Source organism: Eptesicus fuscus, chromosome 5 (genome assembly GCF_027574615.1).
Source record: "Eptesicus fuscus isolate TK198812 chromosome 5, DD_ASM_mEF_20220401, whole genome shotgun sequence".
Classification (NCBI taxonomy): domain Eukaryota; kingdom Metazoa; phylum Chordata; class Mammalia; order Chiroptera; family Vespertilionidae; genus Eptesicus; species Eptesicus fuscus.
The window spans coordinates 93,510,834-93,536,485 of NC_072477.1; the positions used below are offsets into that span (position 1 = coordinate 93,510,834).

The 25,652-nt window shown below is 42.1% G+C and overlaps 2 protein-coding genes across 9 annotated transcripts in view; one reads left to right on the forward strand and one right to left on the reverse strand.

Moving 5' to 3' along the window:
• CDC123 (cell division cycle 123) overlaps window positions 1–19,790 on the reverse strand; it is a 72,335-nt gene extending 52,545 nt beyond the window's left edge. For 3 of the 4 annotated variants that reach the window (XM_028158903.2, XM_028158904.2, XM_008150425.3), the window contains exons 1-4: window positions 19,616–19,790; window positions 12,477–12,548; window positions 5,153–5,210; window positions 4,592–4,624 (exon numbers count right to left, since the gene is read on the reverse strand). In XM_028158903.2, coding sequence (XP_028014704.2) covers window positions 4,592–4,624; window positions 5,153–5,210; window positions 12,477–12,548; window positions 19,616–19,689 — 237 coding nt within the window. In that variant the 5' untranslated portion in view covers window positions 19,690–19,790. The remainder of the gene's footprint in view (window positions 1–4,591; window positions 4,625–5,152; window positions 5,211–12,476; window positions 12,549–19,615) is intronic. The other variant, XM_028158902.2, reaches the window with a different exon arrangement.
• Window positions 19,791–19,860: 70 nt separating this feature from the next.
• NUDT5 (nudix hydrolase 5) overlaps window positions 19,861–25,652 on the forward strand; it is a 40,193-nt gene continuing 34,401 nt past the window's right edge. For 2 of the 5 annotated variants that reach the window (XM_054716569.1, XM_054716572.1), the window contains exon 1: window positions 19,987–20,161. The gene's annotated coding sequence lies outside the window, so the exon portion shown is untranslated. The other 3 variants (XM_054716570.1, XM_054716571.1, XM_028158906.2) reach the window with 3 other exon arrangements.

Genomic DNA, 25,652 nt, shown 5'->3' on the forward strand with positions numbered 1-25,652 from the left:
GTTGAAGAAATAATGGCAGAAAATTTCCCTAACCTGCTGAAGGCTATCACTCAAATTAGATGGTGAAATAAAGAGCTTTCCAGACCAAAAAAAAGGCTAAAGGAGTTTATCACCAACCAACCAGCACTAAAAGAAATGCTAAGGGATCTGCTGTAATTAGAAGAAGAAACAGAGAGAGGGAAAATAAGGATTAAGATGGCAATAAATAAGTACCTATCAATAATAACCTTAAATGTAAATGGATTAAATGCTCCAATCAAAAGACACAGAGTAGTTGAATGGATAATAAAACATGAACCAAATATATGCTGTCTACAAGAGACCCACCTCAGAACAAAAGACTAACACACGATGAGAGTGAAGGGATAGAAAAAAAATTTTCCATGCTAATGGAAATGAAAAAAAAGCTGGGGTAGCAATACTCATATCTGACAAAATAGACTTCAAAATGGAGGCCATAACAAGAGGCAACAAAGGACACTACATAATACTGAAGGAATCGATCCAACAAAAGGATATAACTCTGGTAAACATATATACACCCAATATGGGAGCACCTAAATATATTTTTAAAACTTCTAGAGGACTTTAAGGGAGAGATTGACAATAATACAGTCATAGTAGGGGACTTTAACACCCCGCTGACTTCACTGGATAGATCTTCAAGACAAAAAATTAACAAGGAAATACTAATTCTATATGACACACTGAATCCAGCTGGATTTAATTGACATTTATAGAACATTTCACTCCAAAGCTGCAGAATACACATTCTTCTCAAGTGCACATGGGTCATTCCCAAAGACAAACCACATGTTAGGACACAAAACAAGTATCTACAAATTCAAGAAGATTGAAAATCATAAAACATACCAGATCACAATAGAATGAAATTAGAAATAAACTACAGTAAAAATACTCAAAAACATTTAAACACATGGAGGCTAAATAGCATGTTATTAAACAATGAATGGGTTATCAATGAGATGAAGATAGAAATCAAAAACTTCCTGAAAACAAAGGAAAATGAACACACAACAACAAAACCAGTACTGAGAGGGAAGCTCATAGCACTACAGGCCTACCTCAAAAAACAAGAAAAATTGCCCTAGCTGGTTTGGCTCAGCGGATAGAGCGTCAGCCTGTGGACTGAATGGTCCTGGGTTCGATTCTGGTCAGGGGCACGTGCCTAGGTTGTGGGCTCGATGTGCAGTCGGGGGCTTGCTAGAACAAATACTCCAAAAATTTATATGGAACCAAAAAGACCCCAAATAGCTCAGCAATCTTGAGAAAGAAGAACAAAGTTGGAGGGATCACACTACCAGATTTGAAGTTATACTACAAAGCCACCGTAATCAAAACAGCCTTGTACTGGCAGAAGAACAGGTATAAAGATCAATGGAAGAGAACAGAGATCCCAGAAATTGAACAAAGCCATTATACTCAATTAATATTTGACAAAGGAGGCAAGAGCATACAATGGAGTCAAGACAGTCTCTTCAATAAATGATGCTGGGAAAATTGCAAAAAACATGAAACTAGACCACCAAATTACATCATACACAAGAATAAACTCAAAATGGATAAAAGACTTAAATGTAAGTTGTGAAACCATCAAAATTCTAGAAGAAACCATAGGCAGCAAAATCTCAAACATCTCTCACAGAAATATGTTTACAGATATGTCTCCTAGGGCTAAAGAAACTAAGGAGAAAATAAACAAATGGGACATCAAAATAAAAAGCTTCTGCACAGCAAAAGAAACCATCACCAAAATGAAGAGGGAGCCCACTGTATGGGAGAACATATTTGGCAATGATATATCTGATAAAGGGTTAATATCCAAAATATATAAGGAACTCATATAACATAACAAAAGGAAGACAAACAATCCAATTTAAAAATGGGCAAAGGACCTAAATAGACACTTCTCCAAAGAGGACACACAGAAAGCCAAGAGACATGAGAAAATGCGCAGTCACTGATCATCAGAGAGATGCAAATTAAAACAATGAGGTATCACCTCACACCTGTCAGAATAGCTACCATCAAAAAGAAGAAGAAAAAAAAAAAGAATAGCTACCATTAACAAATCAACAAATGACAAGTGCTGGTGAAGATGTGGAGAAAAGGGAACCCTAGTACACTGCTGGTGGGAATGCAGTCTGGTGCAGCCATTATGGAAAATAGTATGGAGTTTCCTCAAAAAATTAAACATGGAACTGCTATTTGACCCAGTGATCCCACTTCTAGGAATACATCCTAAGAGACCTGAAACACCGATCAGAAAGAATGTATGTACCCCTAAGTTTATAGCAGCATAATTTACAATAGCTAATATCTTGAAACAGCCCAAGTGCCCATCAGTAGATGTGTGGACAAAAAAGCTGTGGTACATTTACACCATAGAATACTATGCAACAGTATAAAAGAAGGTTCTCCTACCATTTGAGACAGCATGGAGGGACCTGGAGAGTATTATGCTAAGTGAAATAAACCAGTCAGAGAAAGACACGTATCACATGATCTCACTCATATGTGCAATATAATGAACAAAATAAACTGATGATCAAAAGAGATCCAGAAACTTAGAACATACTGCAGAATCTCAGAGGGAAGGCGGGGGGACAGTGGGTGGGTAGGAAGAGATCAACCAAAGAATCTTTAATGCATATATACATAACCCATGGACACAGACAATAGGGTGGTGAAGGCCTGAGCTGGGGAGTGGGGGTGGGTTAGAAGTGGTCAATGGAGGGAAAAAGGGGACATATGTAATACTTTTACCAATAAAAAAATTTTAAGTATCTCTTATATAAAATGCCCATGGCCATCATGCCATAACACCATCACAACCAAACGAGTAGTGACTCTCGAGGTGGGCAGGGCAGCAAGCTACTAGCAGCGGATAGCTATGAGTGGCAGAGGGCTACGAGCGGCAGAGGGCAGGGCAGCGAGCTATGAGCGGCAACGGGCAGCGATGGGCGGGGCAGCCAGCTGAGGGAAGCGGAAGCGAGCTACTCGTGCACAATTTTGTGTGCGCTGGGCCTCTAGTATATATGTATTAGGCTCTGACCAGGTAGCTAATTTGGTTACAGCATTGTCCCAATACTAGTACATGAAGATTGTGGGTTCCATCCATGGTCAGGGCACATACAAGAATACATTGATAAGTGAAACAACAAATTGATGCTTCTCTCTCTCTATCCTTTTCTCTCTCTCTCTCTCTCTCTCTCTCCCCTCTCCTCTCCTCTCCTCTTTCCACAACTTCTTCCTCTGTCTCTAAAATCAATTTTAAAAATATTTTGTTACATTTGACAATAATACTCTTACTCTGAAAAATTATAAGCTTAATCAACTTTTACATTTTTACACAAGCTACTGATTGTCATAAAGTCCTCTACTCTCACTTAAAAGAAATTGTAATATTTTATGACATTTGAATATATGTGAGTAAGTGAATATAGATTTTCACTTTAATTTAGCTCCCATAGATCTAGACTTGATTCCTTCTTTCAGAGCTTAAGAGAAACAAGTCAAAGCATCAATTATGAACATAAAATATTTCCTTTGTAATCAAAGTGGGGGAAAGGGCAGGCCATGTTTGCCTGTAAAGAGTGATTCAAGCCCTAGCTGGTTTGGCTCGGTGGATAGAGCGTCGGCATGCGGACTGAAGGGTCCCAGGTTCGATTCTAGTCAAGGGCACATGCCTGGGTTGCAGGCTCGATCCCCAGTGTGGGGCGTGCAGAAGGCAGCCAATCAATGATTCTCTCTCCATATTGATGTTTCTATCTCTCCCTCTCCCTTCCTCTCTGAAATCAATAAAAAAAAAAATTTTTTAAAAAAGAAAAAGAAAAAAAAAGAGTGATTCAAGTTATTTTTCAAAATAATACATAATAGCCCTGGCCAGGTGTCTCAGTTGGTTGCAGCATAGTCCCATGCACTGAAGGGCTGCAACTTCAGTTCCCAGTCAGGGCACATAACCTGGTTTTCGGGCTCAATCCCTAGTTGGGGCCCTATGGGAGGCAAACAATCAATGTTTCTCTCTCACATCAATGTTTCCCTCCCTTTCTCTCCCTCTCCTTCTCTTTCTCTCTAAAATCAATTTTAAAGAATTTTAACCTTTTGCACTTGGATGTCGAGTGTGACTCGACACGGTTAGCATCGGTAGCAGGAATAGAGAAAAAAGCAAGCGAGTGCAAAGGGTTAATAGCCAAACTGGCGGGGGTCAGTGGGTGAGTGTCAACCTATGAATCAGGAGGTCACAGTTCAATTCCTAGTAGGAGTACATGGCTAGGTTACGGGCTCAGTCCCCAGTGGGGGGCATGCTGGAGGCAGCCAATCAATGATTCTCTCTCATCATTGATGTTTCTCTCTCTCTCCCTCTCCTTTCCTCTCTGAAATCAATCAAAATATATTTTTTAAAAACTTTAATAATAAATTTTAAAAATGATAGTAATACATAATAGCCAACAGAAAAAAATGAGACATTTGAAATGGCGAGTAGATGGGAATTCAGAGGCATGCACTGAAGCCCGAAGCAGCTGTGTGATAGTGTGAGGCTGTCCCCAGGCTGGCACTCTGCTCTTACCGTTAGTGTGGCCGTGTTTTCATCATCTGACCACTGCATGAAGAAGAGAATAGAAAAAAACATTAAATGTCGATAATGTACTGGGCTTCCAAAAAAGCAGTACTCTGTGTAAAATTTATACATAAACAGATATATAAAAAGCCAGCAACCAGGACGCTGTAATGACTGGAATGACCGGTCGCTATGACACCCACTGCAGCCAGCAAACCAGCCGATCTGGGGTGGGGCTGGCCAACCAACCACCCATGGCCCCTCCCCCAGGCCGGCCCCACTCCCAATTGGCCTCTCCCACCCCATCAAGGGCGGGGTAGCTGGCCAACCCCCATCCCCTGTGGCCCCTCCCCCCATATCCTCCCCTTCCCCAATTGGGGCCAGGCCAGCCAGACCCCACCCATGCAGGAATTCGTGCACTGGGCCTCTAGTATGTAAATAAAAGTATACATCAAAGTGAGATTTTCATGTAATTTCTCACTTCAATGAATATATGCTAAGAACTAAAGGTCAGAACTATTTCAGAGATCATTGAAATTAGAACAGTCTCCAGAACAGAGTAGAACCAACCTGTATTTCTTCTGCTTCATCATCACTGTCTGGCTGAGAACATGTTGGAGGATCTTCCCTAGAAGGACATGAAGCAAAAATTAAGAAAGAAAAAGGTTGTGTACTATGTAGTCAGAATTTCACGTGAGTATGTAAAAAGCCTTTCAATTGGAGTGTAATATTAGGAAAAGTCCACTTTTTGAGACAGAAACTAATAAAAACTAATATGAAATTAATGAGAGTACAATAAAGATGGCTGAATAAAACCTTTCTGCCTTTCAGAAATCACTAAGAAATAAGGGAAAGAAAGCACAAAGTCTTCCTCTGATGACACCAAGAATTATCCACAACTATTGAGTCCAGTGGTGAGAAAGTGCTGCCAGAGACCAGGAAGGTCAAACGGGATGAAGGAAGACACCAGAGGAAACATCTGAAGAGCTGTTCTGCACAGCTGAGAGAACACCCCTGAGGGAAGTCAAGCTTTCCACCTGCCCTTGCCAGGCCTAAGCCTCCACTCAAACTACAAAGTTTCAATTACAGAAGGTAAACAAATTCAAACAAATGGCAGCAGAATGGAGCTTGAGAGAGCAGGCCAGGGTTGCCGCCGGCAACAGGGGAAGCAAAGCTTTCCGCACACCCTGGCCGGGCCCACCCGCTTAAGGCAACAAAGTTTCAATTATAACCCTAACACAAATGGCTGCCGGCCTCGGAGGGAGCCCCAGGCTTGGCTCTGCTCCAGGCTACAAAGTTTCAATTGTAGAAGGAAAATAAATTCCAGCTACCAGGGCCTCCGCTTGGGTTGCCAGGGGGCATGGCCGGCCTGCAAACCACCACAGGCCCCTCACTCAGGCTGCCCCACGCCCCAAGGGAACCCCCACCTGATCCGGGACGCCCTTCAGGGCAAACCAGCTGGCCCTCACCCCTGTACCAGACCTCTATCCTATCTAATAAAAGAGTAATATGCAGATTGATCATCACTGCAACACACAATATAGCTGCCCCCATATGGTCAAAGATCCTGCCCCCATGTGGACACAAGATGGCCAGCAGGAGAGGGCAGTTGGGATGCACCTGGCCTGCAAGGGAGGGCAGTTGAGAGGGACCAGGCCTGCAAGGGAGGGCAGTTGGAGGTGATCAACCCTGCAGGAGAGGGCAGTTAGGGGTGACCAGGCCGGCAGAGGAGGGAAGTTGGGGGCAAACAGGCTGGCAGCAGAGTGGTTAGGGGGTGATCAGGCTGGCAGGCAGAAGTGGTTAGGGGCAATCAGGAAGGCAGGCAGGCAAGCAGTTGGGAGCCAGCAGTCCTGGATTGTGAGAGGGATGTCCGACTGCCCGTTTAGGCCCGATCCTACCAGGATCGGGCCTAAACGGGCAGTCGGACATCCCTCAAGGGGTCCCATATTGGAGAGGGTACAGGCTGGGCTGAGGGACAACCCCCCTCCGTGCACGAATTTCGTGCACCGGGCCTCTAGTCCTATATAATAAAAGCTTAATATGCTAAGTGTCTGGTTGTCCGGTCGTTCGTTCAATTAATCAAAGCATAATATGCTAATGATATGCTAAGGCCGCTCAACCACTTGCTATGACGTGCAGACCACCAGGGGGCAGACAGTCGACCAGTCGACCAGTTGCTATGACGTGCACTGACCACCAGGGGACAAACGCTCCAACTAGTAGGTTAGCTTGCTGCTGGGGTCCGGTCAATCAGGACTGAGCGAGATGGACCGAACATGCCCTTGAGCCCTCTTGTGGTCCCTCCCTGACAGGCCAACCTCCCGCGTCCCTCCCCGGCCCCGATCGTGCACTAGTGGGGTCCCTCAGCCTGGCCTGTGCCCTCTCGAAATCCAGGACCCCTTCTTCACAGGATGTCAGAGAGTCAGTTTCGGTCCGACAGCGGAACGACTGGTCGCTATGACGAGCACTGACCACCAGGGGGCAGATGCTCAATGCAGGAGCTGCCCCCTGGTGGTCAGTGCACTCCCACAGGGGGAGCGCTGCTCAGCCAGAAGCCGGGCTCAGCGCTAAGGGTATCCCCCGAGGGCTCCCGGACTGCGAGAAGGTGCAGGCCGGGCTGAGGGACACCCCCTCTGAGTGCACAAATTTCATGCACTGGGCCTCTAGTAGTTCTATGAAATAACATACTGGCCTTACTGTTTAAGCCAGTTTTAAAGATGGATGTCTTAGTCTGTTCAGGATACTATAACGAAATAACACAGACGGGATGGTTTGCCAACAGAAATTTATTTCTCAGTTATGGGGGGTGGAAATCCAAGATGAGGGTGCCAGCAGGGTTGGGTCCTGGTAAGAGCCCCCTTCTGGCTTGCAGATGGCCACCTTCTTGGTGTCCGACACGGGAGAAGGAGCTAAGAGCTCCGTGTGATCTTTTATAAGAATGCTAATCCTAGTCATGAGGAGTCCACCCTCATGATACTGGTATAATCCCCTCCCAAACACCGCACCTCCTAATATCTAACACCTTTGGAGGTTAAGATTTAAATATATGAATTGGAGGGCCATACAAGCATTTGAATCATAACAAATATTCTATTACTTGCAACCAAAATCACCCCAATTGTCACATGGAACAAACATAGAGGGCACTGGGTGTCAGATGAAAGAGAATAGATAAGAGTTTGAACAGCAAAAAAAAAAAAAAACCACACTTATTTCATGGGAGCTGAAACTGAAGAAATTATATTCAGAGACTTTTTCTGCCTTTTATTTTCTATGTAACAAATAACTTGGAAACTTAGAGAAAAGCATTCAATTAGGAATTTTACTTTCTGGAATAAGGTACTCTACTACACTAGAGTTAAGAGCATAAATTGGTACAATGGTTAGTGAAAGCTATTAGGCAATACTGGTCAAGAGTCTTAAACATTTTTATAACCTTTGATCTATAATTAGAGTCTAGGATTCTTAATGTACAGAAATAATCCTAAATGCAAACAATGTTCTATACAAAAATGTTTGTGTGTTTTTTTTATATATTTTTATTGATTTCAGAGGGAGAGAGATAGAAACATCAATGATCAGAGAGAATTGACCACAATTGAACCCAGGACCCTTCAGTCAGCAGGCCAATACTCTATCCACTGAGCCAAAACTGCTAGAGCCAAAAATGTTTGTTCAAGAATTATTTTTCAGTAAGGAAAAGTTGTAAATGACCTAAATGTCCAACAACTATGAAATTAGATTAATTACAGCTAATGCCTATACATGAAAATCATGCAGTTGTTAAAAATAATGCCATTTTTAAAGCACAGAGAAAATTTATGCTATGATGGTCAATGACAAAAGCAATATGAAACTATATAGTATGTAGCATGCCCACCACTTAGGCTATAAAATGTATTTAAAAAGAGTAGAAAAAAATGTGCCAAAATTTGAACAGCATTTGTTTTCAGACAGTGGAATTTTTCTCTGCTGAGTGATTTTTCTCTGCTCCTTCATTCTTCTCTGCAGTTGTCAAGTTTACTACAATGGAAAGTATTACTTTTATAATTAAAAAAAAAGTTGGGGGCATATTTTACAAATGATAGAATTCTAAGCATTCATATTGCTCCCCCTTTCCATGTTTCAGAATTAATCTTACATAACGAAAGTTAAGTCATACACATTCCAAGTCTATGCTTAAAAGAAAAAGAAGAAAAAGATGCCTATTGAATATATCTCAATATCTAGAAATAACCTACTGGCCTACTCACAATAAAAAGACTATTCAATAATTCTAGTTCATTAACACCAGTATATTTATTTGTAACTATACACCAAGCATGTCAAACTCGCGGCCCACAACGAATATTTTTGCAGCCCAGCCAATATAACAGTGTGAGCAGTAATTTACAATTATGAAAGGAAATAAGTCTCCTGTCAGATCCAGAATTACTGACATTCATCCTGGGTCAGTTTTGAAAGTAATCACTGCGAACAAGATTTCCCACATAGTAGGAAAGACAGTAGCAGAGAAGAGATGCCAAGTGTCAGGAAGAAAACATTAATTTCATCATTGCTCTTGTTCTTTCTTTCATACTATACTTGTCAAAATAAACCTACGTTTCTATGAAAATTGAAGCTTTTGGGGTTTTTTGCGGCCCACATAAACTTAAACCTTGTTTATTTGGCCTGTGTTAGTCTTTGAGTTTGACATGCTTGCTATACACTATACTTTGATTCAGGGATATATTTCATATAAAGGAGCTAAAATGTTCATGTAGTAATGGATGCAGCTGTAGTCTTCTATAAATACTACTTTAAACACACACACTCATTCAAAAAAACTGTTACTATCTGAACTCAGGGAGATAAAATGATTACTGTAGCAAGGAACGAACTGAGAGGGATACACACCTAAGCCCACATGCAAAACACAAACACTGAGTTTTAAAAAGACATGTTTGGAAAAGGCTACTCAGTGATAAAACGCAACTTAGATGAATCTTAAAAGCATTATATCGAATTAAAGAAGCCAGCCCTAGCTGGTTTGGCTTAATGGATAAAGAGTCTGCCTGTGGACCAAAGGGTCCCAGGTTCGATTCCAGTCAAGTTTACGGACCTCAGTTGCAGGCTCCTCCCCGCCCCAGGCTCTGGTCGGGGCCCATGCAGGAGGCAACCAATCGATGTTTCTCTTTGTCTTTCCCTCTCTCTTCCATTCTCCCTAAAAATCAATGTAAAAATATCCTCGGGTGAGGATTAACAAAAAATATAAGGAAAGAAAGAAAGAAGCCAGAGACACACAAAAATACTATATAATTCCATTTATATGAAATTCTAGAACTGACAAACTAAGCTATGGAGATAGAAATCAGACCAGTGTTTGCCTGGGTGGGAAAATGGAGGTAGGAAGGAGAGACCAAAAAGAGATACAAGGGACTTTCTGGGGAATGGAAATTGTCAATATTTTCAATGGAGTGGTGGTGAAACAGATCTGTGCATTTTATTGTAAATGTACCTCATATAAATTATACCTATAATTTTCAAATTTGTTATTAATCCTCATCCAAGGATATTTTTTACATTGATCTTTAGGGAGAAGGAGAGGGAGGGGGAATGGAAGGGGGAGGGGGAGAGGGAGAGGGAGGAGGTGGAGGAGGAGGAGGGAGAGAGGGGGAGGGGGAGAGGGGGGAGGGAGGGAGGGAGAGAGAGAGAGAGAGAGAGAGAGAGAGAGAGAGGAACATTGATGTTAGCATCGATTAGTTGCTTCCTGCATGCACCCCAACCAGGGCCAGGGATCAGAACCTGCAACCCAGTACGTGCCCTTGACCGGAAATTGAACCCTCGACCCTTTGATGCATGGGCTAACACCCTAACCATTGAACCACAGTGGCCAGGGCTAATTTTCAAGTTTTTAACTATAAAAGTAATACAATCTAAAATTACTACATTTTTGCCCTAACCGGTTTGGCTCAGTGGATAGGGCGTTGGTCCGTGGATTGAAGAGTCCCAGGTTCAATTCCAGTCAAGGGCATGTACCTTGGTTGCAGACTCAATCCCCAGTAGGGGGATTGTAGGAGGCAGCTGATAGATGTTTCTCTCTCATTGATGTTTCTAACTCTCTATTCTTCTCCCTTCCTCTCTGTAAAGTCAATAAAAATATTTTTATAAAATAAAAATAAATAAATTACTACATTTTTCAAATCAAAGTCTCAATAAACAATGCTTTTCTCAGTCTGAGCAAATGCCATCTTCATTCATCGAGTTAGTTGTTCAAGCAGAAATTCTTGCCACTTCCTTCTCCATCACTGAGTTCTGAAAGTTGCAGGATTCTCTCCGCTCCAGTGTCACCCTCTTAGATCAAGCCACTATCTGCTCTCACTTGGTCCAATGCAGCATCAGGTTCCTAACCGGCCTTCAAGTCCCACACAGTAACCAGTCATTGTTCACAAAATGAAATCTGCCAAAGTCACTTTCTTGCTCAGAGCCCTTCAATACCTGAGTTCTCAATAAATTCTAGGATCTTTAACATGATTCCCACACACATACCTCAACCTGAACCCTAACCATCGCTCCCATTTCAGCAACTGAGACTCCCACCACTAGGCCCTCTCTTATTCGTTCACGTGATAAGTGGATCACGTGAAGATCTTCTGCACCTCAGAGCCCTCCTTAATGCTATTCCCTCAACCACTCAACTGACTACCTTCTACCCAAACTTCCTTTCTCAGAGGCTCATAAAAGTTACTTCTTCAGGAAATTCCCTGACCCGCCCTGCAACCCTCAGCCCCACTCCAACCCTCAGTCACTTAATATGTCAGTGGCCTCCCCATTTCCTTCACAGCACTTATCACAATTTTCACTCATATATTTACTGGAGTGTTTAATGATCAGACTGAAATTAATGATGACGAGAGCAGTCAGTATTTTTTAAGAACATACAATATACTAGGCATTGGGCTAAACATTTTACACAGTATCCATTTGTATCTCTGCCACAACCCTGTGAGGTTACTTCTCTGACATCAGTCACCCATTCACAGAAGAGAAATCTAAGGCACAGAGAGCTATCAGTTTTACATGATGAAAAAAGTTCTGGAGATGGATGGTGGTGATGGTTGCACAACAATATAAATGTACTTATTACCAATGAACTGTACACTTTAAAATAGTTAATATAGTAAATTTTATGTGTACTTGAGCACAATAAAAAAAAAAACTTTTAATAATTCTAAGGGAAAATTATTTCCAACCTACAATTCTAAAAAAAAAAAAAGTTCCAGCAAGGATTAGTAGTAGGCTACTTTAGGAAGGATAGTGAGGGATGAGCACTAAGATAACATGATTTCTGAGCAGAGACCTGAATGAACACATGGAACATCATTAAATTGTATAATGCTTAAACTTTTTCAAGTTTACACTAAAAAGACTAAAGCATGGTAACTTCTTCCTTTTGCAATTAGAGGAAGTACATGAACAGAGAAGCGTGGAGGTGGAGTCACGGTGGGTTACCTGTGGGGAACAAAATGCTAAGTACTTAAAAATGATACACCCTCGTAAAACTTTGTTTGCAATGAACAATGAATTTCTTATCTTAAAATAACTGAAGAATCCCAAAGGGTAACAACATGCCCTCTCTGTCCCACCACCAGTCCTCTCCATCCCCATTTTCTAAAGGCAGAGAGAAAGGAATTGCCCATTTTCATAAACAGTAATTATTAGAGAAGTACCCAATTTTAAGAATCTTATTAATTGAGCATTGACAAAAAAAATAAAGGATCAAAATCAGCACATAATTTTAGCTAGAAAAAAAGGGGAGAGAATGGTGCATTTTATATGGCAATGGCTGAGTTTTAATCAGTATAACATTCCTTTATGATAAAAGTATTAAAAATGGTTTTCTGATATACTTTACCTTCCTGAAACCACCAGAGTTCCATCATCAAGTAAATAATCCTTCACATTCTGAGGAAGTGGAAGAATGACACTAAAAAAAAAAAAAAAATGCATATACCAAAAAAGGCATTATTTAAAAAGGCCAAGCATAAGCAGAAAGAAAAAATTTCCAAACTCAGTTTTTAAATTACTTGTTCCCATTATACAACTATGAAGTGGAAAATGTTAATGATGTACATTTGATGGCGGCAGACTAGAAATTAGAATATGAATAAATATTTCGGTAAGCTAAATTAGGTTCATAAAGTTACTACAATTGTCTTTGTGATAAAGACAAAAGTCAACCAAATCCAAAGAAGCAAGCTGAAATCACAGTATGAAAGCAACAAACTCAATAGAATTCTGAGTGAGTACAATAATTATATGCCTTTAGGGAATTAGAGACAAGAGATAATTGCAGCAACACAGGAAGTGCAGCAAACAAATCAGAAAAGGAACAGCATCTGACCACCTTCTAGAAGAGAGGGCAGAAGTGGACTTAAGCTTCTAGAAACTGTTCTTTGGCTGGCAATGAGCACATAAACCTAAGAATACCTGTGATGTGTGGATGCTTTTGTGGCATCCTACTTAACTGATCACCAGAGCAATAAAGCTCTTTAACTGGCCATCCTTTAGTTCCATTTGTTTCAGGTCATCATAACTAAGGATGGCAAAGCCATACTTGAAGTCACTTAAAAAACTCATGGGATCATTTGTTTTTTCCTCTGTAATAATAAATCACCAAAAAAATCCTGCTGGATACCTACAGGTAATGTTATTACTTTGATCATAAGGCATATATATATATATATATATATATTGTGTTTTTTTTTTTAAGTAAACAAGATTATGTCCTGCTTACTTTCAGAGAGTCAATAGAATATCATCAACTTATAATATGCTTCATTTATTTACAGAATAATTTTTGGCACATTACAATGGTTTTTGTGCAAAGAAAAAATTATTTCATGGACTACTTCGGTTTTAAAAATTAATATCTGATTTATCAAAGTTACAATTTCACATTCAAAAGCCTAGCTCTTCAGGCTTTTATAAAAAAGGTTCAATTAACAAATCTTAATGTATTTGTAAACCTGCTAAATTTTAACCAATTTCAAGTAAGCCTCTGAAACTTAAAAGGTTGCTTTAAAAAATTTAACTCTATTACAAAAATAATGTATTCAATTTTATTTTTAAATACAGGGGTGGGCAAAGTAGGATTACAGTTGTAATACAAATAAATAATACAATAATTAATAAATAAATAAATAATACAGCCCTGGCCGGGGTGTTCAGTGGTTAGAGCACGGGCACTTGGACCAGAGAGTCACGGGTTGGACTCCCAATCAAGGGAATGTACCTTGGTTGCAGGTTCAATCCCAGGCCCTGGTGGGGTCAAGAGTGGAATGCAACCAATCACTGTGTCTCTTCCCCTTTCTCCTCCCTTCCATTCTCTCTAAAAATCAATGGAAAAAAATGTCCTCACTCCTTTGGTGAGGATTAAAAAGTAAACAAACAAATAAATAAATAAACAATCCTATATAATAAAAGCCTAATATGCTAAGTGTCCGGTGGACTGGTCAGCCGTTCAAACAATCAAAGCGTAATATGCTAATGATATGCTAAGGCTGCTCAACCACTCACTATGATGTGCACTGACCACCAGGGGGGCAGACAGTCGACTGGTCGACCAGTCGCTATCACGTGCACTGGCCAACAGGGGCCAGACATGCTCCAACCAATAGGTTAGCTTGTTGCTGGGGTCCGGCCGATCGGGACTGAACCAGATGGGCCAGACACGCCCTGGAGACCTCCCGTGGTCCCTCCCTGACTGGCCAACCTCCCGCATCCCTCCCCGGCCCTGATCATGCACCAGTGGCAATCCGGGACCCCTCGGGGGATGTCAGAGAGCCAATTTCAGCCCAATCCCGCAGGCCAGGCCGAGGGACCCCACTGGTGCACAAATTCGTGCACTGGGCCTCTAGTACAAGAATAAACTGGGTTTTATATACTCACAACTATAAACCTACTTTTGCCCACCCCTACATGTCAACTATCTAAATAAGCCTTCCCAGGTATTTAACTCTTATAAAGCCAGCAAATTAACCTGTAAGTATAGTGAATCTAAGGTTCTTGAAAACATTCCAATATTATTTAAAAACTTAACTATTTTTCTTAGATAGTTTAACATATCACCATTGTAAACCAATTACACAATTTAAATTGGAACCAAAAGGCTAACCTGTTTTATATATATACTAGAGGCCCGGTGCACAAATTCGTGCACTGGTGAGGTCCCTCAGACTGGCCAGCAATCAGGGCTGATGCGGGTAGGGGGAGGGACCTCGGGAGGTTGGCCGGCCACGGAAAGTTGGCTGTGGGAGTGCACTGACCACCAGGAGGAAGCTCCTGTGTTGAGCACCTGCCCCCTGGTGGTCAGTGCGTATCATAGCAACCAGCTGGTCGTCCGGTTGTAATGGTCGCCTTAGGCTTTTATATATATACTAGAAGCCCGATGCACAAAATTTGTGCAAGGGGCTCGGCCCTCGCAGCCCCGGCTGGCCCTCGTAGCCCTGGCCAGCCCTCGCAGCCCTGGCTGCCTTGGCTGGCCCTCACAGCCCCAGCTTCGTCCAGAAGGTCATCTGGAAGGACATCCGGAAAGTCGTTCAGCTGTCTGGTCTAATTAGCATATTAGGTCTTCATTATATAGGATAGATGCTAATTATCCTCAAAATGGCAAAATTTTAAAGATATTAAATAAGCTTAGAAAAAAAGATAAAATTCTTAAGTTTGAATTATTTCATCACCTCTGTTTAATTCTAGTTCTTCCTAGGGTTAAAGACACCCACTAAAGTAACAATGTCATCCCAAGAGAATTATAGAGACCACATTTCCAAGAGAATGTGAAGTTTATCTTATCAGGGGCCTGAGACTGAGAAATGTTGGCAGGAATACCAGCTCCTAGACATGTAGGGTGATTTTCCTGACCACAGTGAGAGCAGACAGAGTCCTCTTTTATGTCAATAAAATCTTTCAGTCCCCTAATTCTCAAGTCTGATTGGAATCTGGGCTTTCCCTCCAAGTTTTATCATCCCTTGATTAGATTCAAAACATCTACTTACTGTTTGATTCTATTATAAATTATTTGCATATTCTTCTTATTTGGAGGGTCTACAACTCTTACCTCTATTAGGTGATATCAAGTTGGATTCTAGTTCTCATGAGTCACTGAGTTCTACAGTCATTTCCAAACTCATCCTTATGACTTATCTTGCACTATATCATGTAAGTCAAGGAGGATACCAAGGTGATTCCATTAAGAATGCAAAGCCTGCCCTGGCCAGTGTGACTCATCTGGTTGGAGCTTCGTTCTGTGCACCAAAGGGTTGCGGGTTCGATTGCCAATCAGGGCGCATACCTAGGTTGTGGGTTTGATCCCTGGTAGGAGCACATATGGGAGGCAACAGATCTATGTTTCTCTCTCTCATCGATGTTTCTCTTTCTCCCTTCCCTTCTTCTCTCTCTAAAGTCAATAAAAATAAACAAAAAGAAAAAGAAAGAATGCAAAGCCTATGAGGGAGAAAGACATAAAAGAAAAAAATCACAGTACAATATAGTAAGTGCTGTGCCAAGATGTACCAAAAGCTACCAAAACTCAGAGGAAAAAAGAATCGTGCCTGAAAGACTGATGCCATAAAACAAGTCACTGCCAGGCACGCTTTACACATAAGGCTGTCAGAGAAGAGCTTAAATTGGTCACTGAAATCTATTATGCAGGCAAGAATCCAATGAGGCTAAACTGGCAGATGTAAAAGACTTAAAGGACAAAGTACCTACATCACCAGGCTGATATATATATATATATATATATATATATATATATATATATATATATATACTAGAGGCCTGGTGCACGAAATTCGTGCACGGAGGGGGGTTGTCCCTCAGCCCAGCCTGTACCCTCTCCAATCTGGGACCCCTCAAGGGATGTCCGACTGCCCGTTTAGGCGGGATCGGGCCTAAACGGGCAGTCGGACATCCCTCTCACAATCCAGGACTGCTGGCTCCCAACTGCTTGCCTGCCTGCCTTCCTGATTGCCCCTAACCGCTTCTGCCTGCCAGCCTGATCACCCCCTAACCACTCCCATGCCAGCCTGTTTGCCCCCAACTTCCCTCCTCTGCCGGCCTGGTTACCCCTAACTGCCCTCTCCTGCAGGGTTGATCACCTCCAACTGCCCTCCCTTGCAGGCCTGGTCCTTCTCAACTGCCCTCCCTTGCAGGCCGGGTGCCTCCCAACTGCCCTCTCCTGCTGGCCATCTTGTGGTGGCCATCTTGTGTCCACATGGGGGCAGGATCTTTGACCACATGGGGGCAGCTATATTGTGTGTTGCAGTGATGGTCAATCTGCATAGTACTCTTTTATTAGATAGGATAGAGGCCTGGTACATGGGTGGGGGCTGACTGGTTTGCCCTGAAGGGTGTCCCTGATCAGGGTGGGGTTCCCTTGGGGCATGGGGCGGCCTGAGCGAGGGGCCTGTGGTGGTTTGCAGGCTGGCCACGCCCCCTGGCAATGCAAGCAGAGGCCTTGGTATCTGGAATTTATTTTCCTTCTACAATTGAAACTTTGTAGCCTGGAGCAGAGCCAAGCCTGGGGCTCCCTCCGAGCAGCCGGCAGCCATTTGTGTTGGGGTTATAATTGAAACTTTGTTGCCTTAAGCGGGTGGGCCCAGCCAGGGTGTGCAGAAAGCTTTGCTTCCCCTGTTGCCGGCGGCAACCCTGGCCTGCTCTCTCAAGCTCCATTCTGCCGCCATTTGTTTGAATTTGTTTACCTTCTATAATTGAAACTTTGTAGCTTGAGTGGAGGCTTAGGCCTGCAACGGCTGGCAGAAAGCTTGGCTTCCTCTGTTACCTAGGAAACCTTGCTCTCTGTGGCTGTAGCCATCTTGGTTTGGGTTAATTTGCATACTTGCTCTGATTGGATGGTGGGCGTGGCTTGTGGGCGTGGTTTGTGGGTGTGTCGGAGGTATGGTCAATTTGCATATTTGTCTATTATTAGATTAGACAAGTTACTCTAAGGAAATTTTAGAAGGGGCCTTTACAAGATTACTATAACTTTCATGTTTGAGGGAAGAAAGGTAAAGTGGATGGCCCAAAGTCCTCTAGCTAGTTGTTCATAAGCCTGAGGCAAAGTTCTAGAACTTGTCAAAAAATGTACTTCTATTCTTAACTGCATAATCACCCCTGACCCTAAATAATAATGCTGAGTAAAAAAAAAAACAGACTATAATATAGTCTATCAGCATTAAAGCTGACAATGGCAATGGCAATGGCAAAGCTAACAATTCCACCCTACTGGCCTGAGTTGTGGAGGAGTATCCTGCCATATGTTAGGTTCAGTGATATCACCACATAAGTGACTACACTGAAGAGTTTAAAGAGGGTAAAGAATGGTTTCAGGAAGTACAGCTTAGTTTTTGACTGTTCAGAAAATCCCACCTCTTGGTTTATTTTTCACTCTCAGCTTCATGTGAATGCTTCACATTTTAAGTAAACTAAAATTATTTTGCTTCAATTGAGCTTTGATTAAATCCAAAATGTGACAACATGCAGCAAATTTGTTTACTATATGCCAGAAACAGTGGCAAGCATTCTAAATGCTTTATCTCATTTAATGCCCATGATAAGGCTGTTATTGTCTCAATTTCCCAGATGGGACTTAGATTACACACTTTGCTCAAGATGCTGGTGGAACCAAAATTCAAAGCCAGGCAGATGGCCCTGACTCCAGAGTCCAATTCTTAACCATTATATTTTACTGCTGAAGGCAAAGAAAAAGTACACCAGAGGTTGCAAAAGAACTGCACAGAAAGTACATGTCAGTTTTAAGTGAACTCAGTGTGAAAATGTATGACAAGTTCACAAACATACCTTATATCGTAGCAACCCAAAACAAGTAACTCTATCATTACCTCAGACCCAAAGCCTATTTCAATTATGCAAGGTAATGAAAGACTGGTATATCATGTAGAAAAATTACTTCTAGGATAGGAGGTAATGTCCACTGCTGCTGTTGAACTCTTCCTTTTGTTTTGGTGTGACTTCGACCTTCTTCAAATGCAAAGGTTATCTTCCTTTGAGCTACTCTAACCTCCACTACACCAGGAGTAATTGGAAGCTGATTCTATGTATGAATAAGAGGATGGAAAAGAATTGTCTTGAATAATCCCTTTATGCTCTTTCAATCCCTCAGGATTTCAAAAGAGTTTCCCTCTTTGCATTCACACTCTCTGCACTAAGAGGACAGAATGAAAAGCAAGGGACAGTTGATATCTAAATAACTGGAAACTAGGCCTAAAGGAGGATCGGGCAAAGTACAGAAAATGCTATCCATGGACATGTAGTTCTTTGATCTATGGCTCTTAGTGAATGAAAACCTGCCCTTCCTTGCATCTTGCTCCAGATGGCATGATTGCTTTTGAACATTTGGGGATATTCTCCTAGCTGTCTTGCCTACAATACTTGAATTTCCTGGGTGAAGGATGAAACGGTTAATCCTATGCTTGCCCTGCAAAATAGGGATGGATTCCTTGATTGTAGGGTGGAGAACTAGAAAACAAATATGGTTCCACAACTTTTCCAGACAGCTTCCTCTCGCGGTACAAGCATTCCTAAGAATATATAACTAAACTAACGCTTTCCATCTACACTGTCACATTGGAGCTTCACAATATAATTGGGTTAGCCAGTGGCAACGCAGGGAGTACCCAGTTCTCCTGATCACCTCCCCTCTCTGGTAATTCTAAAAACAACGATGGTGAACTCCCAAGCCTAAACAGGCTTAATCCACTGCTCACCAGCCTCTGACCTCCTCTGAACCATGACATAACCTTCTGGCACACTCTCTGACCCGCAACAGAACGAACAGCAAATACGGATCGACTTCATTAACCTCCCTACCTGAAATACCACTAGGAAGTCGAAATCTCGGCTTTGGCGTTCCCAGCCCACAAGGCCTGCATTTTTTATTTATGCTTTTTTTTTTTTTTATGGAGATAGAATTTTCCCCAAATGTCGCAGTTTCCTTTGCCATCGTCCCGGAGTAGGCCCCTCCCGAGTTACCTCTTGATGGTGACATTGCGGAAGAGTGGGTACCACGCGGAGAACTGACAGTGCAGCACATGCTCCTTCTTCATCCTCCAGCCGCCGCCGCTGCCTCTGCTTCCAGCACCTCCCGGAACCTACTTCTCCAGCCCCGGAAGTGCCCGCCGAGCTGTTTTGGCTCAAGAACTCTTCCGGTCCCTAAAGCGAGGAGGAAGTGACCGGGAAGGGAGCCGAGGAGGAGAGTCGTGGGGCGTACTCTCAGAGCGCGCTTGCACACGCACACAAACACCCCGAGCCCGAGCCCCGAGAGGCGTCCCGGAAGAGTTAGGAGACTTTCAGAAGTGCCCGCCCGCTCCCCTCTTAGAGGCGCACTGCCCCGGAAGGTAATCCACTAGGCTCCGTCCCTGGCGGGGGTGCGACGGGTGCCGGGAGGGCGCGCGTGCGTGTCCTCGTAACTGCGGGGCGCGCCTACGTCTCCGGCGGTAGCACCGGCTTCCCTGGCGGCTGCAGCCTCGGACTCGGGCTTCTTCCTTCGTCCCCTTCCCTTCACCCCCGCACCTCGGAGTAGGTAACGGGGCGCGGGCCAGTCACGTGCCAGATCTGTGGGGGGAGAGGGCGGGAACACTCCTGGAGCGTGCGGGCAGCCGCGCGCGCCTCTCCCGGAGCCTCTCCCGGTGGGTGCACCGGGCTCGCTCGCATCCTGGGCAGCGAGGGGGCGGTGGCTGCGGTGGCGCGGAAAGGAGGGCCAAGTTCCTCGGGGAATCCACGGACCAGAGTAGAAGAGCTTTGGCTCCTCGGAGTAGAGAAATCAGGAAATATCACCGTTAAATGTTAATTTGAGTGCAGTGGTTGAAGCATCTGCATGGAGGAGGGGAGTGACCCCGCTTCTTTCGGGGCGGGGGGGGGGGGTATGTGAGATAGGGCAAGAACCCCCTCTGTACGACCCTAGGGAATGAGACTTGGAAGTGTAAGAGGAGAGGTAAATTTGGGGAAATAGAGGAAAGGAGAGAGGTTTCTCCTCTGAGCGTCGAGTTTATTTACACCAGCCCCGCAGAAGTAGCAGCCTGGAAAAGCCTGATTTCCTCAGTATCCATGCCATGTCGGAAGAGTAAGGCAGAATAATAAGGCAGAATCCTAGTCTTAACTTGTAATATCATTCCTTTGCCTCCTCCCTCCCCGTCGCCCTATCATCTGTTTTCCCTACTCCTTCCGGAATGGGGTATTAGTAGCGACCAGAAAATAGAATATGAAGGAAGTTCACTTTTGTTTCTTTTGAAGAACGAAAGAGATGACTAGCTGCTGAGAAACGTCTTTTAAACCTAGCCCTTGACTGTTACCGTTTCCAGCAACTCTGCCTAAAGACGCGCATTTCAGATGTCTCCTTAAAAACTACAACGTACTGCTCCATCTAAGCAGTTTTAAATTGGAAAAGTACGAGCCCGACCACAAGCCTCTCTAAGAGAGGTATTCATTAGAATAATTACTGGGTCCTCTGCCTGCCTGGAGTTGGAAATTCTGCCCCTCTTCATGTTTTGTTTTTCTCAAAAATGTTGCTATGTTAAACCATGTTAAAGATACAGTTTCAAAGCGGAGGTAAATAGGTTATAATGTTGCAGTGTTTGTTAAGGGAGAGGGCAGCAGTAGTGGTTCATAAATAATTTTGAGATCCACGATTATGCAATCCTTTCGGTTTTGAAAGGGGAAAAGAAGCAATATGTTAGGAGAATAGTAACCTCATGTCAGATGGGGCAGTCACTCAAATATTGTTGGGATTAACCTAAGAATAAATAGGTTACAGCAAAGGAAATGCTAGCACTGGTGAATTTGGGTAAGGTTATTTTCTCTTGAAAATAGGAATTAATAGATGTATAGGAGAAAGTAGAAACCCAAAACATAGTCACTATGGAAAGAGTAATACAGCAATAGCCCAGGAAACTTTAGTGTGGAGGGAGGCTTGTTCAGTGACTTGAGTATTACAACTGATTTAATATAACTTGTTACACATTTAACCAGCATCAAATAAATTGACATTCCAAACAGATACTCCAGTATTTTTAATGGATTCAGCAAAACTTACTTTCACTATTTTTTAGCCACAGTGTTTGTCTTTACTTAGCCATAAAGTGTTTATATTCATTTAAATTTCTTCAATAAAACCTTTACAACAATGGAAATAGTTGCTTTTTCTCGTGCATGTCAAAAAAACATCAGTAGCCAAACGATTGGGTGTTATTGTGCAATTACAGATTAAATAATGGAAAAAAACATTTCCTCTGAATCCATAACATGACTGATCCTTCTATGTTAATATTTCCAACCACTTGCTGGTTTTCTCCACTTGGAAATCTGTCCAAAATCTTCAACTTAGTGAGTCCAAATTTGAACAGTGCGCCACCCCTTTCTTCTTCTGATATCCCAATGTCCTTTAAGATCATCTTAGAATTAGCTTTCGAGACCCCTTCCGCAGAAACTCTTAGGAAAAATAATAAAGGCTCATCTTCAAGGAAGTCAATCTTTTCTTTTGACTGCTGCCACCCTAGGCCTCTGCTATTCCAAAAGGTTCTTTCCTGTAACCCATTAGACTTCCCCAGGGTAATTAACAGCCAGTTCACTTTTACTCAGCTAACCCCCACCCCTGCCAAAAAAAAAAAAAAAACTTTCAGTGCCTTTCCATCTTTCCTATACAAATTAAGTACAGGAAGTCTTCATTTATCTGAGGATAATTGTCAGCAAAGAAAAGCTCACTTAAAGTGAATCTATTTGATGTCCAAAATCTTATCATAAATTATACAAAAGAAGGATTAATCAAAATACTACCTTTAAAAAACCCTAAATTTTAGTTTTATGATGATAACCAAAACTATCAAATAGAACTGTACTAATTGATTCTCTGTTCATTATAATAACTTCTATGCAATTCTGAAAGAATGTAGAGTGGCATCTTAGACATGTCTAAGCATTTGATAAATGTTTGACTTTAACACACAATCATAAAGTTACTTTTGCAAACACTGATCCTCTCCCACTTACTTTCTTTCATAGTGCCTTGTTGATTTCTCTACCCAGTGATTAAACTGTTCCAACTGCCTGGCCTTCATTTGTCACTCGGATGCTTTGTTTATGATTTGAGCTCCTATGTGTATTATTTTGTTGAAAATAAATGGTGTTCGTAATACTCAACTTTCACCAGGGAGAGATTAGCCAACATATAATTTCATGTTGAGATTTTTGCTTCATTTTGCAACCTCCGCGAACTGCAAATTGAGGTTCAAGAATGGTAATAATTTGAATAAAACTAATGAGCCTGAGTCCAAACATCACAGCCTGGCTTTTAGATTCTCAGTTTCATTTATTGAGTCTTAACTTCCACTTATCCAACTGTTTTTACTAACAGTAAAATACTCAAGTTTGTTAAAAAGTAATCACTTACCTTCCCCCCTTCAGTAGAGAACTATAAAGCTAACTCCAAGAGGAGCAACAAGAGTCTGGCATGCCAGTTAGGATTTTACCAAAAAAAAAAATTCTGAGGTGTTCTAAATTAAAATTACAGCTTCCACAGAGTGAGAGAAAGAGACAAAAGAGCTGTGGAACAGATCTCACAAAAGACTGCTCACATTCCTGTATATTGGTTGGAATTTAGAATTAATTTCCAGGTGGCAATTTCCGGATTATCTAAAAGGATGACAGCCAGGTACTATAGAACTCCAGGAGCCTCCACTTATTTGCACATGAACATCCCAATCCTTAGGAGCCCACACTTCCTTTCAGACTCTTGCCCATCCTGTAATTAGCCCCTCTTACCATTGTTCATTCTCTTTGTCTATAGCTAATGTAAATCCTTTCGGAATGGCTCACATATCTTTTTTCCTCCTACTTGATCTATAAAAATGCTTGCAAAACCCCAGGGAGAAGACAGACATATTGTCTCTCCGACCCAGCCATGCTAGGGTGGTTTAAATTCCATACCCCAAAAAGTCTTTTTTTTTGGGGGGGGGGGGGGCGGGCGGTAAAATTGGTCTTATAAACCCTTTCTTAAAAAAAGAAAAAAGACTTTGAGCTGTGGTAGTTAAAAATTTCTAAACAGGTTGTTGGGTGCTTTGTTTGTTTGCAAATTTGGGGGAAGAGGGCAAGCATTCAGCCAAATCCAGCTCTTGGAAATGTGTTACCCATTATAATATCCATTATATTTGGGGTTTGTTTTGGTTTTGAGTTTTTTGGGTTTTGTTTTGGTTTTTGAGGGTTTAGGGATGGACCACAGGGCTGGCCCCAGATTATGTCTCTGCTTTGTTCGTGGTGGTTCCTTTTACTTGGAATGCTTTCCCTGCCTCTTGGTCTGCAAATCTCAATGTCAACCTACCTTTTAGTAGTAAGTAGCCTTTTAAAAGTCTACAGTTTTCCCCACCTCCCAAGTGGATGTATTTGTCTTCATTTAAAGTACCCTGGTATTGCATTATCTCTACAGCAGACATTTGCCCCGTGGTTGTTTGCTAAACTGTTAAGATCCCCAAGGACAAAAATAGCGGTCAGTTTGCACTTAACATATACTCAAACATTTTCAACTGCCCATGCTCAAAGTTTGAGGTTCCACTGTACAAGAATTCTAAATCCTGTAACATTTTCCCTCACTACAGTTTTTGTGCCCTGAAAAAATCATAACATTTTACATACCATAGACCCTCACTGTTCAAACCAAACAGTTAAAATGGCTTATGTGAATTAAAACAGTAAAGTATTGCCCAGCCGGTGTGGCTCAGTGGGTGAGCATTGACCTATGAACTTGGAGGTCATAGTTTGATTCCGGGTCAGGGCACAGGTTGTGAGCTTGATCCCCAGTGTGGGGTGTGCAGGAAGCAGTTGATCAATGATTCTCCCTTCCTCTCTGAAATCAATAAAAAATATATTCTAAAAAAACAGTAGAGCATTTAACATATGTACATGAGTATTTCTTTTAAGTATAACAGCAAAATGTAGACCTTAAATTCTGGCTAAAGAAGTGTATAAAATTCAAATTAAACTTTCTAATCTCAACATAGCCTTGCAATAGCTTAGGAAAGCTCTGTCTCAGTAATGAAGACAGGAGTGTGAAGCATGGAATGGAAACCTCATTTGTTTCTGCAGCGTGTTACCGTATTTTCCGGCGTATAAGACAACTTTGTAACCCAGGAAAACCTTCTACACACACAGTCAGTCGTCTTCTACACGGGAAAATACAGTACTTGTAGTGACTGGCCCCACATTTAGAAATGGTGCTAAAAATAATTTTTTCTGTTTCTATAATACTTCTGAGATGCTCTTATAATCCTGAACATTCTGGAAATCAGTACAGTATATACATTTTTTTAAAATATATTTTTATTGATTTCAGAGAGGAAGGGAGTGCGAGAGAGAATCATTGATTGGCTGCCTCCAGCACGCCCCCTACTGGGAATCCAGCCCACAACCCATGCATGTGCCCCCGACCAGGAATCAACCACAACCTCCTGGTTCATAGGACAACACTCAACCACTGAGCCACACCGGCCAGGCAGAATATACTTTTGAAATCATGCTTTCACATTTTTAATTATTCATACCTGTAAGACAACAGTATCTAATTATTTAATAGATTGCAACAGAATACTGTTTCCCCTTGGGGCTGATTGTATTAAAGTAATTACCTTAGAGAGGCCCAGCCCTGCTTGCCACATTTTTCTCTTGAATTTCTAGGTTTACCCATAATCGGGTAATTTATGTCTGTAGCTTGTTTTTTTGTCTTTTAGGTCTCTACATTCTAGCTTAAATATTTTTAATACAATCTGTCTGAAACAACTGTTTGTAGCTACATTTGCCAACCCAAACTTACTCTTTTTTTTTTTTTTTTAATTCTCACTAGAGGATATTTTTCCATGATTTTTTTAGAGAGAGTGGAAGAGAGAGGGAAAGACAAAGAAATATCCACGTGAGAGAAACACATTGATTGGTGGCCTCCTGCACGTGCCCTGACCAAGGGCCCAGGCCCAGGAGGAGCCTATAACCAAGGTACGTGCCCTTGACTGGAATCGAACTCTGGACCCTT